The following is a 17,686-nucleotide window of genomic DNA, read 5'->3' on the forward strand; positions in this document are numbered from 1 at the left end:
GAATAAAGTCACCCTTTTATAAGAGACATTTTTATCTATAAGGAAAACTCCATTTGTAAGGGAGTCTCCCTCTTTGTATCAGAAAATAATGGACTCTAAATCTCTAGAAACTCTTATCAAAGGAGAAGGCAGAAGCTTAAATCTGAGTAACAACCCCATAACTTGTTTATTTTGCTTTTCCTAATAACCTCCCATAACTAGTTCCCCTTAACAAACATCTATTTTATGTTTAGCAGGAAATAGTTTTTAAGGTAGTATCAGGGGCCATTAAAGAGAGTTAGCTCAGTTTTTCTGGGTATCTCCCCTGTATACACAAGAGGCATACATAATCCTAAACTTCTTTCTCCTGTTAATCTACCTTTTTATTATGGGGGGAGTGGGGGTTCCTCAGCCAAGAACCTAGAAGGGAAAGGGAAAATTATTCTTTCTCCCCCACATATGAAACATTGGACTTAATAGATAAATGTATGAAATCATGATGAAAGAACCAAGAATATGTTGTAGAAATATTTAGAAAGTTCCAAGGAGTCCTAAATTTTCTAATGCTACGATTTCAGAGAAAGTAAGAATAAAATCTCACTTTAATATTCTTTTTAAGAACCGGTATTATTTTATAAAACCTGAATTTAGAAGATTTGGATCTGAGTCCTAGCTACACAAACTACCTAATGATGTGACCCTAGAGAAATTACTTAGTCTTGTCTTTCTTTTTCTTTTCTGTAGGGGATATTGTAATAATAATAACACCTACTGGTCATGACTGGTAAGAGCTCTAAATAAGATCACAGAAGAGATGCCACTCAATAAATAGTAAAACACTGTACAAAAATATTAGTTCTTGTCCCAAGTGAAAACAAAATCCTTTAAGAGGCACCTGGGTGGCTCAGTCGTTAAGCGTCTGCCTTTGGCTCAGGGCATGATCCCGGTGGTTCTGGGATCGAGCCCCACATCAGGCTCCTCCACTGGGAGCCTGCTTCTTCCTCTCCCACTCCCCCTGCTTGTGTTCCCTCTCTCGCTGGCTGTCTCTCTCTGTCAAATAAATAAATAAAATCTTTAAAAAAAGAAAGAAAGAAAGTTGGAAAGAAAGTTGGAAAGAAAGAAAGAAAGAAAGAAAGAAAGAAAGAAAGAAAGAAAGAAAGAAAGAAAAAAGAAAGAAAAAAGAAAGAAAAGAAAGAAAGGAAAGAAAGAAAGAAAACAAAATCCTTTAAAAATAAAAATGCTTCCAGCAAATCACCTTTGCAAAAACAAATCTGAAAATCAGATGGACCCTTGAAGGTTGTCAAGTGCACATATTTCTCCTCATCTCTGCCATGCAAAAGTTACTATATAGGGTCTTCTATTCTGAGATAAATAACTACAATGTGGTAAGAAAGATTCAATACCAATGAATTAAAAAAGCAGTTAAAAATCAGAATACTTGCTTTAAAGTTCCAACTTTCTACTACTTACTAATTTGGTTACTTTGGGCAAATCAAATAGCCTCTGTCAGTCTTTCAGATATTGCTAAAATAGAATTCAGAGACTAAATCTTCCTGCCAGTCTCAAAAGGGTTGGTGTGAATCAAATAAAAAATAGGTATGACTGTAAAATTGTATACAAACAAACAATATTCTCAAGGCAAGCTACAGCAATGTTAAGCAATCCCAGTGATTTTTTTAAATGAAACACTTCAGCATGTAAATAAAAGGTAAAATAATACCAAAAGAAAGCAGTTAATTATCTGGATCTAAAAAGTAGAATTTACACTATTCACAAAACAGCCTTCTCCAAATTCATATATCAGAGAAAGTTACTTATGTGAGGAGTTTTAACTTTATTCCTCAATGCCTAACCAATTAAAAACATAATATGAAACTTCTAAAAGCATTTACTTTCAAAGGATAAAGAGGAAAGTTTATTGGGTTTATCAATCCTATTTTCTTTTACTCTCATGAAATCCATTCAGAGTTTAATTTGTTCTTTGGCTCAATTCTTGTTGAAATTTTCTAATAATATATGTGGTATACGTTCATTATTTATCAGGAAGATTGATGAAACAGTGAAAAAACTAATTTAACTCACGTTTGTATTGTGTCATATTACCACTACCTAATATTTAATTCTGAAAAGAATAAACTGTATGCCTATGAAATTGCCTTTGGTGAACAAAACAATCCCAACTAAACACAATTATATTTTCTTTTTTTAAAGACTTTATTTATTTGAGAAAGCGAGTGAGATAAATAGAAAGCACAAGTGTGGGGAGGGAGAGGGAAAAGCAGACTCCCCACTGAGCAGGGAGCCCAACTCAATCGACTCAATCTGGGCTACATCCCAGGATCCTGGGATCATGAACCAAGCTGAAGGCAGAGGCTTAATCGACTGGGCCACCTAGGCTCCCCTCTATTTTCATTTTTTAAATATATATGTGTTACTAAATTTGTTATTTTTTAAAAGATTTATTTATTTGAGAGAGAGAGAGAGAGAGAGAGCGCACACATGCCAGCAAGAGAAGAGGCAGAGGGAGAGGGAGAAGGAGAGAAGCAGACTCCCCCCTGAGCAGAGAGCCCTGCAGGGGGCTCCATCCCACAACCCTGAGATCATGACCTGAGCCAAAATCAAAAGTCAGATGCTTAACCAACTGAGTCACTCAGGTGCCCCAAACTTGTTCATTTTTGAATTTAAATTTATTTTAAATTTTTATTTAAGGTGTACCTTTCATCTTATTCAGACATAGCAGCTAATGACCTGTCATGGCTCAGATTTCTAATGTGAAAACATATTTTCTGATAAAAATGTACCTGTCAGTTTTACTGAATCATAAATAAAATATTAACCAACTGTCATTTATACATCTTATGATGTATCCATGTATATCACAAGTAACAATGTATTAAGCAGGCCCTTTATCTCCATATTCATTAAGAATAAATTAAATTTCAGGTCCTATTTTTAATATCTAAACTATATTGGTATTTAACATTAAGATCTTACCGAAATCAGTATTTTCTTTTTTTTTTAATTTTATTTATTTATTTGAGAGAGAAAGAGTGAGAGAGAGATCATGAGCAGGGGGTAAGGGTAGACAGAGAAGCAGACTCTCCACTGAGGAGGGAGCCTGATGCAAGACCTAATCCCAGGACCCTGGGATCATGACCTGAGCTGAAGTCAGATGCTTAACTGACTGAGCCACGCAGGTGCCCTATTGATTTTCATTTTTATTTAAGTTGTACCTTATATCTTTCAGAGGTATCAACAAATGAACTTGTTGACTGTGCTTGGTTACTAGGCATGAAATATTAAGTTATACTGATGAACAACGTTCATAAAATAGCAAACAGTGAAGTAACGTCTATATGTTGATCATAAAGTGACATTCTTTCTTATATATAGCATTTCATAAATACAAACTGCTCTAAAATCCTAAAGTAAATGTGGTCGATGAGCTCACAGAAGAAACAACTCCATTTCCCAGGAGTAAAATAAAATATCTAATTAAATTTAATAATAATGCAATTTAAATCACTGCAACATTTTACAGCTTGAGGCTAATATATAAGTTCAGGTAAAAATAGGAATTCTAAAAGTATTGATTTTTGCTACTATATTTGTTTTGATTTCTGATAGATATAAATACACTTCTAATTCATATGAAATATCTTTTAAGAAGTTTCTGGATATGTTCTGGGCAAAATTAAGTTAATTGGGAAGGTTCAACATTCAAATTTCTTTACTTCAAAAGCAAATTTCCCTATAATTAAATCATAACCAAAGACATTTATTTTGTTCCATCCTCTCTCGTTAGTAGTCCAAAGAACTTTGAAATAAATGCAAATCATCTTCATATGGATATAGTATTTAACAAACTAATGAAATTCCCACATTAATTAATGCCCTTTTGATTTCAGACTTTCTTGAAGATTTTACTTCTCCCTAACAGAAATAGAGTTGCAAACGTGTTTGATATGGTCAAAAGACTTTAGGACAATCCACTCCATTTTCTAACTGGAGCACCTTTTTATACTGAATTCACTCTCATAGATTTCCAGGGAGAATGAACAAGAGCAAATTTTAGCTACTTAATATCCTTATCCAGGAAAGAAGCAATCAGATCAAAGTTATTTCTAGGTTATCCAAAGAAAAAGTTCATGGACCAGACTATATAAATTTTTATATGAAGTTCTCTTCTTTCATTAGAAAACTTAAGAAAGAGTAAATCAAAAATACACATAAATTACTATCTGGATTCTAGATATTAATAATTTGAGCTACTGTTTGGATTTCAGATAATGGAGTCTAGGATTCAAGCATTAAATATTTAAAGAATGAAAAGCAAGAACAGCAAATACTTAAAGCCCACACACAACAAAGAATATACATATTTTGAAGACATAAACGATAACGATTTAGTGCTGACAGTTCTCAAAACAGCATCCAAGAATCACAGTGTGCCCAATACAGTTTAATGAGATGAAACTTAACAAAAAGAAAAGGAATAATTTGCTAAGAGAAGGAGAACTGAAATACGAATACACATGTTCAGTAAAACCTTATAGTGAACAGTAGGATTATTATTAAAAAAGAAAAGAGGAAAGGAAAGGAGAAAGGAAGAGAAAGAACATGGGACAGAGGAAGGAAGGAAAAAGGGAAAGAGATAGGGAGGAATAAAGTGGAGGAAGGAGGGAGAGAGGGAAGAAGAAAGGCAGAAAGGCAAGCCAGCTGGCTGTCTAATGTCTCTTCAGAAGAGAAGAGAACCAAATTTGTAGCAAAAATACATGAGAGAGAAAATGAATCCTTCATATTATAAAAAAGAAAAACAGATAGGTCTCTTGCCTATCTACTGAAATAACTTACAATCAATTGCTAGTGGATTTTGTTCTACTGACCACGTTTTTTTCTATCATTTGAAGGTAATAATTTTCTAATCTGCAATTACAAATGATCCAGGAAAATCACTAACAGAAGTACATTTTCTATTGTGTTCTGATTTAGCTGAGTGAGGATGAATTGTTCATTATGAAATAATGTATTTCAGGTACAAAATGCTGCTCCACTTGTGGATTAACTAGAGCTGATAAACAAGAGCCCCCAATAAAACATACAAAGTAAGAGGATATAAAACAGGCTTAATCGTATGAAGGCTTAGACTGTATGTTGAGGGTAGGAGAAAAGCCTGTGTTCCAAGCAAAATAAGAAGCTACACATCCCTGTAATATTACTGCTAGCTCTGTGATTCTGTGAACTTTAGCCTAGAAATCATAATGTTTTCGGAAACAATCTACAGCTGATGGCTACAACAACAATAGCAACAAACATGGAAATGATGTGTTTCTGTGCTGACTGCTAAGGCTTGCTTGGGAAGAATACAAAATAATCAATTGCTCACTACCTTGCTAAGTGAGAATAGCAGAGGCAAAGAAAAGAAAAAAACCATTCTTCTCTGGTCTGAGATATATACTATGACATTTTTTTCTCCTTCAAATATCTTTTCTTAAGCCAATATTAAAATTAGCATTCTATGTGAACACACAAGTTGATGATAATGGGAGGCAGCCCAGAAATAAATAATAGAACAGAGAAAAGCCAGCAAAAGTTTAGAAAACTGATGTGCATAGAGCCACAAAAGGAAGATAATGTAGAGTATTGGTAAAAGCATGCATTTAGAACTGAAACACATAAACTCTAAACACAGCCCCACCTTAATATCTAAGTGATCATTATGTCATTTATGCAGAATGGACTTATTTCTCCATCTATAAAATGAGGGAAGGGAGGGGGCAGGACTGAGTAAACCATCTCTAATTTTAAAAATCCGTGGGTAATTTAAAGAGCTATTACACTCTAGATGAAAATCCAAATTTCAGAATTGTAGCATCATAGTACATAACCGAGCCACAAATACCAAAACAGTGTATCATAAAATGTTATAATTGAAAGGAACAATGAAAAATATCCAGCCTATGTATTCATTATACTGAACTGAGCCCTAGATGGGTTAATTAAATGGCTCAAGATATGTAACTAGCAGAGATGGGAAGATGGGATTAGAATTCTCCTGCTTTTTTCCAATGCCTATAGAATGACACTGAGTAAAATCTTTCTAGAAAGTGTTAAAAAGATGAGATCTTCGTATAAAATCAAAGCAGAGACACATAATTCTCAGGGAACATCTGCAATTAAAGCGATCTTAAAGATGTCTAAGATATCTAGTTAAATCTCCCTCTCTTTATGATTTTAATGATTGCTAATCAGTTTGCTTAAATTATCTTTACTTTGTACATTGTTAATAGAAATGAAAAATTATGCAGTGGGCCATAGGGAAACATATCTCAATGGTTAGAACTTGATAGGCCATCACGTATAAATCAATAACATTTACTAAACACTGAAAACCACAGATGGATATGAATGCTAATCCATTTTGGGACAACATTATTTTGAGAACTGCTTATAATGACAAGCAAAGATAGAACAAGAAAAGTAGTATAGCTCCAATGCTCAGGCTGAAGATCTTCTGTCCATTAGATCTGATAGTTTGTCTTTCCAATTATTTTCCCAACTGGAATTCCCCAAATGCACCATTAAGATGATCAAAGAAGCCAACTGCATTGTATTTCTTAGGCTGATTTAATTTGCCTTCATTCCTGATAACCCAGGTACAAAGAAGAATAAAGAGTAATTCCTTTAAAACATTCAGATGATAGGGACCAGTACACATTTTACACTCTACAGAAGGACAGCAATATATTTTGAAAAAGACCCAGCAAAATAAAAGGTTCTGAGTTAGATGTATAAGATAATATAATATAGAATAGGGAGTGGATAAAAAGAAACGTTGTTTGGGAGTTCTAATACTAAGAATCCAAATGATGAAACATTATGTTTATGATTATATGTATATGTATAATTATACATGGGTAGATATAGATATATCACCACATCCAAACAGAATGATAATATTAGATTTATGCAAAAAGTTTAAAAATAAAAAATGTCATAGTGATAAATGACGAAAAGGGCGTTTCTTGTGTGAGAACTTTAAAGCCATAAAATGTTATCAAGTGTGACTTGATCTTGTGTCTTAATTCACAAAATAAAGGAACAGGTGGGAAAGCAAAGGGTAACTAGTTTTTGGTTTTGTTTTTTGTTTTTGTTTTTTTTTTTTTTTTTTTGGTAACTAGCATTTGTAAGGCAGTAATTACTATATCTAAAAAAAACTCTGATAAAATGGGGGCACCTGGGTGACTCAGTCAGTTAAGAACCTAACTCTTGGTTTTGGCACAGAGCATGATCTCATGGGTCATGAGATCAAGCCCCAAGTCAGGCTCCACGCTCAGTCTGCTTGAAGATTCTCTCCCTAGGCCTTTCCCCTGGCATGTGCATGCACACACACACTCTCCCTCTTTTTCTAAAATAAATAAATCTTTTAAAAAATGAAGTAAAAGTAAAATGAAATGATCTAACTCTGGGAAGACTAATAATTTGGATCATTAGAGCAAAGGAAAAACAGAAAGGAAAGGGAGACATGAAAAGAGTCCTTTTCCTTCTGACGGGGGAGAACAGAACATCTAAATCATTCAGACTCCTCACACTTTGTCAGTAAACCATTAGGTAACCTAGATAAAACACTAGAAATGAAATGATGGTTATGGTTACACATTCTTTCACTGTCCATACTGTAGGCTATCACAGTATTGAAACATAATTCCACAGGTTAAAGAAATTTAAAACCAGAAAGACTATCTTGAATGACAAAGAAAAAGCATGTTACCTAAATTTGAAGGATTTTGAAGTGGCTCATATTTATAGTAAGAACCTATTAAGATTTTACTCTTGGTGAATACTTCCCATGTTCGATAAAGACACCCAAAAAAGGTAGGATGATGTTACTAATTGGTTTTATTCCATTCCCCCCTGAAAGCTACATATAACTAACATGTCCTGTCACTTCTCTCATTCTCCTTGTGTGATATTTGACTATTTTAGAACAATTCTCTTGGTTTATACTCTGCACATAATCATCCACAGCAACATTCCTACCAAGTTTAAATCGTCATTGTTGCCACCTGGTGCCTCTTCAAACTCACCTAAGCCCAGGAGACTCCTGGCAACATGAGATAGGTATCATCAACATAATCAACTTCATCACATGTAACTAAATACACCAGGTTTCTAGTCCAAATAAGTAGCACTTACTTATGTCCATTTAAGGCTGCATGGTGTAAAGCAGTGTAACCCGAACTGTCTGTGCAGTTCACATTGGGGCCTCGCCAGATGCTGCAAATAAAGCACAAGCGCAGAGTTAACAGTTAAGCAGAATCGTGCTTTGAAAAACAAAAAGAAGCCTCATAGTCCCACAGCCAGCAGCATGTTGCATAAGAAAATTCTAGTCATGTAGAAAATGAATGTCATCTTTCATGCATTCTCCTTGGAACAATAACTTCATTTATTTGATGTAAGGAAATTATTAGGAAATATAACCACCTTCAGAAATTATTAGTGAATGTAGGACTACTGCCATGTACTAAAATCTGAATCCAAAAATTCCCTATTACTTTATATAAATACTTAAATATTGGAAGCAATTAACACTCAGCTACTATATTCTATACCAAAGAATAAAGATTTATGACACATGCCTCCTCCATTTTAACACAATCCTTCTGAGATGTCAGAGATTTATATAAGTTAAAAGATATTTCTGCATTATGGGAAGAATATAAACTCTTCTTGCTGTTCAAATGCTACCAAGAAAATCAATATTTCATACTTGAAAATATAATTGAAGATGTGGACTGTTGTAAACCACAAGAACATTATAATAGTTTTGAAGATATCATTTTACAATACAACATATTTTGAAGATAATGTAACTACATAAAATAGTCCATTTTATCCTTGATCACTACTATTACAGAAACTATTTTTAGCTTTTGAAAACATAAGGCACTGAAAGCCACTTTTTAAAAACCAGATCAAAAAATTATTTTATCTGACATTCTTGACAATATTAAACTCATAAAAACTAAGGTCTAGAGATCTTCAGGTAAGATGGCAGAAGAGGACCCTAAATTCACCTCCTCTCACAGATACTAGGTAACACATCAGTGCAAATAACCTAGAAAACAATCCGAAGACTGGCAGAACAGACTCCGTACTTAAATGTCAAGGAGAGGCAACACCGAAGACGGTAGGAAGGGCAGAGATGCAGTGGGGAGCTAAAAACCCCTTGGGTCTGGCTGCCAGAGGAAGGGAGCCATAGGCACACAGAGGGGTGAGAAACAGACTAACATACTGGGAAACCTGCACAAAGAAGATGAATCTCCACAGCAATTAGCTTTGAAAATCAAAGGGACAGAATTTTGTGAGTTCTTATAACCAGCAGGACTTAAAGCCTGGAACTTTAAAAATCAGAAGCTGGGCCCTGGGAGAGGGAGAGCCCAAAGGGTGAAAGGAAACTGAGTTCCTGCCCTTAAAGAAACAGCACAACAGTCCTCAGAGATATAGCTTAGAAGCAGCAGTTCGAAAAACACATGGGGTGCACAGAAGGGAGAGTTAATTACTAAGCTCAGAGCTCCTGAGGGATTTTCCAGGAACAAAAGAGCTGGCAGGTGCCATTTCATTCCTACCCCCTGCCTCCCTACCCTCCACACAGTCACCTGTGGGAACCAACAGGGGCAGGCATTCACTACTTAACATGCTTACACCCCACCCTGCCCCCTCCAACCACACCTGCCTCAGTCCAGGGACAGCACGTCCCCTCCACCAGAAGATCAGTACAAATCTTGCCAACCGTGTATCTCCTGACCTCCCATGGAGAATACTGGCACCCTGTTAAAACTGCAACCCCCACCTGCACACACACTGTGGAGTGCCCCTGCCAGACTGGAGCTCTGCCGTGGCTACATGTCCCTACATATTCATGGCTACTGTGGAGGAGGACAGGTGCCACTTCATTGAAAGTAAATGCCCTGCCCACTACTTTCAAGAGCAAGAGACCAGCTGATTTTCCTAACAAAGAGAAACAGACAGAGAGTTAGGTTAAGTGAGGAGGCAGAGGAATATGTCCCAAAAGAAGGAAGACAAAATCATAGCAAGATACATAAGCAAAATGAATATAAGTGATAACCTGAAAAAAAATTTAAAGTAATGATCATGAAGATACGCACTGGACTTGACAAGAGTAAAGGACATTAGTGAGACCCTCACCACAGAGCTAAAACTAATCAATCAGAGATGAACAACACAATAATTGAAATTGAAAATACACTCAACAGAATAAACACAAGCTAGAGATGCAGAAGAATGAATTAGAAACCTGGAAGTTAAAGTAATGGAAAGTAATCAAGGTGAGCAGGTAAGAGAGAAAAAAAATACTATGCAAAATGAGAGCAGAGGTAGGGAACTCAGGGACTCCACAAGCATAATAACATTTGCATTACAGGTATTCCAGAAGGAGAAGAGAAAGAAAGGAAAGCAGAAAATTTATTTAAAGAAACAATAGTTGAAAACTTCCCTGACCTGGGCAAAGAAACAGATAACCAAGTCTAGGAGGCACAGAATTCCCCAACAAAATCAACGCAAAGAGGTCCACACCAAGACACATAATAATTAAAAGGGCAAAAATTAGTGAGAAAGAAAAAATTTTAAAAGCAGTAAGAGAAAAGATGACAGTTACATACAAGGGGAAACCCCATAAGGCTATCAGCAGATAGAAAATTTGAGGCCAGAAGGGAGTAACATGATATATTCAAAGTGCTGAAAGGGAAAAATCTGCAGCCAAGAATAATTTATCCAGCAAGACTATCATTCAGAACATAAGGAGAGATAAAGAATTTCTCAGACAAAAACAAACAAATACAAACAACAACAAAAACAAAACACCCACTAAAACTAAAGGAGTTCATGACCACTAAACCAGACCTACAAGAAATATTAAAGTGAGTATAAATGAAAGACCATAAGTGAGGGTATAAAAAGTAAACTCAAAAACAGTAAAAATAACTATCTGTAAATATCAGCCAAGGGATTCACAAAATAAAAAGATGTAAAATATGATACCATATACAGAAAATGTACTGGGGAAAGGAGTAAAGAATGGGTTCAAACAAGTGACCATCAATTTCATATAGACTGCTGCTACATGCAGAAGTTATATACAAACCTAATGGTAACCAAAAATCAAAAGCCAATAATAGATATGCAAATAAAAAGAGAAATGAATCCAAGTACCTCACTAAAGAAAGCTGGAAAACCATGAGAGAGGAAGAAGAGAAAGGATGAGAGAAAACTACAATAACAAGTAACGAAGTCACAGAACAAGTTACAGAAAACAAGTAACAAAATGGCTATAAATACATATCAATATTACATGGAATGTAAATGGACAAACTGCTCCAAAGACTTATAGTGACAGAGTGGATTAAAAAATAAGACCAATCTATGTGCTGCTTTACAAGAGACTCATTTTAGACCTAAAGACATGCATATTGAAAGTGAGGGGATAGAGCAATATTTATCATGCAAATGGAAATCAAAAGAAAGCTGGGGTAACAATACTTATATCAGGCAAATTACACATTAAAACAAAGACTGAACAAGAGACAAAGAAAGACTATATAATCACAAAGGGAATAATCCAACAAGAAGATATAAAAACTGTAAGTATTCATGCACCCACTATGGGAGCAACCAAATACATAAAACAGTTAATAACAAACATAAAGGAATTAATTGATACTAATACAATAACCGTAGGGGACTTCAACATTCCAGTTATGTCAATGGACAGATCATCCAAACAGAAAATTAACAAGGAAATCATGCCTTTGAATGGCACACTGGACCAGATGGATTTAACAAATATATGCAGAATACTCAATCCTAAAAGAGAAGAATACACATTCTTTTCAAGTGCACATGGAACACTTTCTAGAATAGATCATATAGTAGGCTACAAAACAAGTCTCAACCAATACAAAAAGATCAAAGTCTCACCATGCATCTTTTCTTTTCTTTTTTTTAAGATTTTATTTATCCATTTGTCAGAAAGAGAGAGTGAAAGAGAATGCAAGTAGGGGGAGTAGCAGGTAGAGAGAGAAGCAGGCTCCCCGCTGAGCAAGGATCCTGATACAGGACTTGATACCAGGACATGGGATCATGACCTGAGATGAAGGCAGACACCCGACCAACTGAGCCACCCAGGTGTCCCACCATGCATCTTTTCTGACGACAATGCTATGAAACTAGAAATCAACCACAAGAAAAAAATCTGGAAAGAAAACAAATATGTGGATGTTTAATAACATGTTATTAAAAAATGAATGAATCAACCAAGAAATCAAACAAGGAAAAAACATGGAGAAAAATTGAAAATGAAAACAAAATTATACAAAATCTCTAGGATGCAGGAAAAATGGCACTAAGAGGGGGGCGCCTGGGTGGCACAGCGGTTAAGCGTCTGCCTTCGGCTCAGGGCGTGATCCCGGAGTTACGGGATCGAGCCCCACGTCAGGCTCCTCCACTAGGAGCCTGCTTCTTCCTCTCCCACTCCCCCTGCCTGTGTTCTGTCACTCGCTGGCTGTCTCTATCTCTGTCAAATAAATAAAATCTTTAAAAAAAAAATGGCACTAAGAGGGAAATTTATAGTAATACAGGCTCAACTCAAAAAGCAAGAAAATTCTGAAACAACCTAACCTTATACCTAAAGGAGCCAGAAAGAGAAGAACAAACAAAACCTAAAACCAGCAGAAGGAAGGAAAGAAGGAGTAGAGCAGAAATGTATGATATAGAAACTAAAAAAAGAAATAGAAAAGATCAATTAAACCAGAAGCTGATTCGTTGAAAAGATCAACAAAATTGATAAACCTTTTGTGAGACTCATCAGAAAAAGAAAAGACTCAAATAAACAAAATCACAAATGAAAGAAAAGAAATAACAGACACCATGAAAGTACAAAGGACTGTAAGAGAATATTATGAAAAATTATATACCAACAAACTGGACAAACTAGAAAAAATTGATAAATTTCTGGAAACATGTAACCAACCAAAACTGAAGCGGGAAGAAATAGAAAATTTGAACAGACTGATTACCAACAAAGAAATTTAATCGGTAATCAAAAAAACTCCCAACAAACAAAAGTCCAGGACCAGACACTTTCACAAGATATTTCTAACAAACATTTAAAGGAGAATTAATATGTGTTCTCCTCAAACTATCCCAAAAATTAGGAGGAAGGAAAGCTTCCAAATTCATTCTATGAGGCAAGCATTACCCTGATACCAAAACCAAAAAAGACATTACCAAAAAAAAAAAGGGGGGGGGGATTATATATGCCAGTGTCTCTGATGAACACTGATGCAAAAATTCTCAACAAAATATTGCAGACTGAATCCAATAACCCAGTAAAAATATTATTCACCACAATCAGGTGGGATTTATTCCTGGGATGCAAGGGTGGTCCAATATTCACAAATCAATCAACATGATACATCACATGAATAAGATAAAAACCATCTGATCATTTCAATATACAGAAAAAGCATCTGACAAAGTACAACATATATTCATGATAAAAACCCATTAACATAGCAGGTTTAGAGGGTACATACCTCAACACATGAAGGCCATATATGAAAAACCCACAACAAACATCATACTTGAAGGGGAAAAACTGAAAGCTTATCCGCTAAGGTCAGGAACAAGACAAGGATGTCCACTCTCACCGCTCTTATTCAACATAGTACTGGAACCACAGCAACCAGACAACACAAAGAAAAGTAAAGGCACCCGAATTGGTAGGGAAGAAGTAAAACTTTCAATATTATAGATGATGTGATATTATATGTAGAAAACCTGAAATATTCCACCAAAAAACTACTAGGATTGAATTGAATTCCATAAAGTCACAGTATACAAAATCAATGTACAGAAATCCGTTGCACATCTATACACTAATAATGAAGCAGCAGAGAGAGAAATTAAGAAAACAATCCCATTTACAGGGGGGTGGGGGAATGGGATAGGCCGGTGATGGGTAGTAAGGAGGGCACATATTGCATGGTGCACTGGGTGTTATACACAACTAATGAATCATCGAGCCTTACATCGAAAACCGGGGATGTACTGTATGGTGACTAACATAATATAATAAAAAATCATTATTAAAAAAAAAAAAAAGAAAAAAAAGAAAACAATCCCATTTACAACGACACCAAAAAATAGTAAGAATAAACTTAAGAGGTGAAACACCTCTACTCTGAAAATAATACAACATTGTTGAAAGAAATTGGAGATGACACAAAGAAATGGAAAGACATTCCATGCTCATGGATTGAAAGAACAATATAGACATTTATAGACATTTAACAATTGTTAAAATGTCTATACTGCCCAAAGCAATCTAGACATTTAATGCAATCCCTATCAATCAAAATACCAACAACACTTTTCACAGAACTAGAACAAACAATCCTAAAATTTGTATGGAACCACAAAAGACCCTGAATAGCCAAAGCAATCTTGAAAAAGAAAAAACCTGGAGGAATCACAATTACAGAATTTAACTTGTATTACAAAGCTGTAGTAATCAAAAAACAGTATGGTACTGGGGTGCCTGGGTGGCTCAGTCAGTTAAGTGTCTGCCTTCAGCTTGGGTCATGACTCCAGGGTCCTGGGATCCAATGCCACATCGGGCTCCCTGCTCAGTGGGAAGCCTGCTTCTCCCTCTCCCTCTGCCCTTCTGCTTCTGCTCTCTCTCTTACTTGTGCTAGATCTCTCGCAAAAAAATAAATTAAAAAAATTAAAATTAAAATTAAAATTAAAAAAAAATATGGTACTGGCACAAAAACAGACACATAGATCAATGGAACTGAACACAAAACCCAGAAATAAATCTACAAGTATATGGTCAATCTTTGATTAAGAAGCAAAAAATATGCAATGAGAAAAAGACATTCTCTTCAACAAATGGTGTTGGAAAAACTGGACAGCTACATGCAAAAGAATGAAACTGGACCACTTTCTTATGCTATATACAAAAATAAACTCAAAACAGATTAAGGGCCTAAATCTGAGATCTGAAACCACAAAAATTATGGAATAGAGCACAAGTGGTCATTTCTATGACATTGTCCATAGCAAATCCTTCTAGATATATCTCCTGAAGCAAGGAAAACAAAAGCAAAAAATAAACAATTGGGTCTACATCAACATAAAAAGCTTCTGTACAACAAAGGAAATAATCAACAGAAAAGACAACATACCAAATGGTAGAAAATACGTGCTAATGATAAAGGGTTAGAACCCCAAATATATAAAGAACTGATACAACTCAACACCAAGAAAACAAACAATCCAATTAAAACTGAACAGACATTTCTCCAAAGAAGGCACACATATAGCCAACAGACACATGAAAAGATTCTCAACATCACTCATCATGAGAGAAATGTAAATCAAAACTGCAATGACAAAGCACCTCACATGTGTAAGAATGGCTAAAATCAACAACACAAGAAACAAGTGGTGAGGATGCGGAGAAAAAGGAACCCGCACACACTTGGTGGGAATGCAAACTGGTGCAGCACTGTGGAAAACAGTATGGGGGTTCCTCAAAAAAATTAAAAATAGAACTACCATATGATCCAGTAATTCCACTACTGGATATTTACCAAAGAATACAAAAACACCAATTTGAAAAGAAATACACCACTATGTTTATTGCAGCATTATTTACAATGGCCAAATTATGGAAGCAGTCTATACATAGATAGATGGATACATAGATACATCAATACATAGATAGATACACAGATAGATAAATCTAGATCTATCTATATATCTATATACAGACATATAATGGAATATTATTTATCCATAAAAAAAAGAATGAAATATTGCCATTTGCAACAACATGGATGGATCTGGAAAGTATAATGCTAAGCTAAATGAACCAGTCAGAGAAAGACAAATACCATATGATTATACTCATATGTAGAATTTAAGAAAGAAAATAAATGAGCAAGGAAAAAAAAAAGAGAGACAAACCAAGGAACAGAATCCTAACTATAGAAAACAAACTGATGGCTATCAGAGGGGAGTGGGGAGAGGATGGATGAAACAGGTGAAGGAAATTAAGAGTATACTTATCACTATAAGCACTGAGTAATGCATAGAATTGTTCAATCATTGTATCGTACACCTGAAATTAATATAACACTGTATGTTAATTGTAGTGGAATTAAAATAAAAAACTATAAAAAACTAAAGTCTAATGACAAGTTAATTCATATATTCACAAATTATTGTATACCAGTTGTATGTGATGTATTAAGGTAGGCACTGAGATTACAAAATCATAATTCAGGGTCCATATTTACAAGAACAGAGTCCAGTAGAGAAGATATACACATGAGCAGTTACAAAGTAGCAAGATAAGTGCAGTTCCAGCTAGCACAGAATAAGTAACTATTCCAGATGAAAGATCATAACTTCAACTAAAAAGGGACAATGAAAATCAGCAGAATGCACTTATTCAAGTTAATTAAAAGGACAAATCAGTAAGATACAAGGACCAAATGAGGAAAGAAGGAGATGGTAATCTAGAATGACTCAGTTTTCGAGGGTAAATAACCAGAAAAAAACAAAACCTAAGATGTGAAAAAGAAGAGCATACTTGCTGGAGGGAGGACAGAGATGGAGAGGAAACAATGACTTCAGGTTTGAAGGCACTAAACTGTAAATAACCAACATACATACAAGTAAGGCTTTCCAGAAGACTATGAAAATTATCATATATATTTAGAAGCATGGTTCTGAAGTTAGACTACCTGAGTTCAAAGCCTGGCTCCACTACTTGATGTGGGTAGCCCTGGATAATGTATTCAACCTCTCTGAACTTCATTCCTCGACCATAAAATAGAGATGATAATAATACTACTAACTTATGGTGTTCTTGTGAGATCTATATAATCAACATCTATAAAGCTCTTAGGGTGCTGCAAGTACACAATACCAGCATGTATTCTATTAGTTAGAAGACAGTCCAACGAATTCATAAGACAAATTATTAAGTAAAAGTTAAAATCATGTGAGTACCTGATACCAGACTCTGTAAAAGGGAGGCCTTTAGACTCAAAATACCTCAAGCAGAAAATTTATATAAGGGGAAAAGTTGAAACCTACTCTCAAAGGTTGGTATTAGATAAAATCTATCAATCCCTAGGTTAAAAAAAAAAAAAAATCAAGCCTGAGATGGGTAGGCAACACCAAATATAAGGCAGCTCAAAATCTGAAAACCTCCTAGCCCTCACTAAAACTCTCAGAGAAACTATATAAAACAACTAGTGAGAAAAAGAAAAATGAAAGAAATGTAGGACAGACAAAAAAACCATGGACAATTAACAATAAGGATCCAGTAGAAGAAAAGTTTATAAGAAGCACACTGGGAGTTGTTCAGGAGTAGAAATAAAGCCAAGAGAATGCATTACACAATTTAAAACAGGAAAGTGTTCCAAAAAGAAAGGAAGAGGTCAAGTTAGATGAAAATAAGACAATTTATTTGGTAATTAAGAAGGTCTGAGGAAACTAAAAGCCAAATATAGTCAATTCTCAGCTTCTAACTTTACTTAGGCCTTAACGTTATTTCCATACAATGATTTATTTTGTTTAATGGTACTTTACCTCATGAGACTCAAAAAGTTTG

General features: G+C 35.1%; 1 protein-coding gene across 5 annotated transcripts in view; it reads right to left on the reverse strand.

The window, feature by feature from the left end:
- The window catches only part of ANKS1B (ankyrin repeat and sterile alpha motif domain containing 1B), a 1,051,872-nt gene that overhangs the window by 890,403 nt on the left and 143,783 nt on the right, over positions 1-17,686 (reverse strand). For all 5 annotated transcript variants that reach the window (XM_040637361.1, XM_040637360.1, XM_040637359.1 and 2 more), the window contains exon 2: positions 8,176-8,256. In XM_040637361.1, the coding sequence (XP_040493295.1) occupies positions 8,176-8,256 (81 nt within the window). The remainder of the gene's footprint in view (positions 1-8,175; positions 8,257-17,686) is intronic.

The sequence above is a fragment of the Ursus maritimus genome, unplaced genomic scaffold (genome assembly GCF_017311325.1).
Source record: "Ursus maritimus isolate PB19 unplaced genomic scaffold, ASM1731132v1 scaffold_21, whole genome shotgun sequence".
Lineage (NCBI taxonomy): Eukaryota > Metazoa > Chordata > Mammalia > Carnivora > Ursidae > Ursus > Ursus maritimus.